This window comes from Trypanosoma rangeli, assembly GCF_003719475.1.
Source record: "Trypanosoma rangeli strain AM80 chromosome Unknown Tra_15.4_contig_00864, whole genome shotgun sequence".
Lineage (NCBI taxonomy): Eukaryota > Euglenozoa > Kinetoplastea > Trypanosomatida > Trypanosomatidae > Trypanosoma > Trypanosoma rangeli.
This window is the reverse complement of record NW_021706595.1, coordinates 191-1326: the sequence shown is the minus strand read 5'-3', so window position 1 is coordinate 1326 and position 1136 is coordinate 191. Positions and strand designations below refer to the sequence as shown.

The window sequence follows — 1136 nt, the reverse complement described above, 5'->3', positions numbered from 1 at the left end:
GTTTCTGCGTGTGCCCTCTCTCATGCTTTGCTCTTCTCCCTCTTTGCGTTGCGTAGCTGCAGGCACACACACACACACGGCCACACTGCCCACGGTGCATTTACATACCGCAGGGCACGTGGATGATTCCTTCGTAGTTGGTGCTGGCGGTGCGGTGCGGGTGCCGCGTCATTCGATGGATGCGTGCCCACTTCCCGTGTGTGGGCGTGTGGCCGGCGGGGTGGGTGTTCGCGTTGGGTGTCTCGTGTTGGCTGCCGCTGCTGCGGTGTGTGTGCGGGGCGACGCCGGTGGCTGAACAGCCTTCAGTGGGGTGCAATGTGAAGCTGGCGGTGGAGGTTGCTTGTGAGCGGGTGAATGAAGGCAATTTGACGTTTTGAGTGCGTGGGAGCAACGCGTGGGTTGCGTGTGCGTTGGATGACGAAGATCGTGCTGCGTTGCGCAACCAAAGCCACGTTGTTGCTGGTGGGATGAGTCGGGGTGTGCCGTTGTCGGCTCCGAGGTGAAATCGTGTGGCGCCACAGGGGGCCGCAATGAAACTGTTTGCGCCGCGGCCGAGTTGATCTGCGCATCGCACAGCTGCATCACCAGCTGCGAAGGAAAAGCAGAGGAGACCGTTGCGTTCACCATGGACCTTGCCGGCCATGAAGGCAGTGATCTGCACAGGAGATTGCAGGCAGTAACTGCAGCCGCTGGAGCTGAAAAGCCAAATGCAGAGAGCCGCAGTGTTTGTGGCGGGACGGGCGTCTGTCCGCTACCAACGCCCCATGAAGTGGTCGATGGCAGGGACGGTGCTCCCGCAACAGGCAGAGGCAGCGCCACATCCGCCACTGCCATTGCCGCTGGGAACGGCGCTCCCAACGACACGGACAGCAGTTACACCACCACGCCGTTTGTGTCGACACCTCTGCTGCTGCTGCTTGTGGCTGCCGTTGCCTGCGCTGCTGGGCGGTGGGGGGGCAACCACACACACACACACACACACACACTGGGAGGGACGACGCATGCTCTTAGTGCGCACATTTTGCATGTCGTCCCTGTGAGCCAACGTCTCTCTTGTGCCTTGAGGGATGCTCCTTCTCCTCTTTACTTTCGTGTATCTTTATTTTGTTTGAGGGTCAATTCGCAGGGGCGCATCT

The 1136-nt window shown here is 60.4% G+C and overlaps 1 protein-coding gene across 1 annotated transcript, besides 2 other annotated features; it reads right to left on the bottom strand.

Moving 5' to 3' along the window:
- Positions 1–168: 168 nt before the first annotated feature.
- Positions 169–834, bottom strand: TraAM80_10264 (uncharacterized protein; the record flags this gene model as incomplete). The annotated part of the gene is made up of 1 exon (XM_029386898.1): positions 169–834. The coding sequence occupies one exon, from the start codon at positions 832–834 to the stop codon at positions 169–171; it is 666 nt and encodes a 221-aa protein (XP_029233285.1).
- Positions 835–904: 70 nt separating this feature from the next.
- Positions 905–944: a microsatellite.
- Positions 945–961: 17 nt separating this feature from the next.
- Positions 962–986: a microsatellite.
- Between the last annotated feature and the right edge of the window lie 150 nt (positions 987–1136).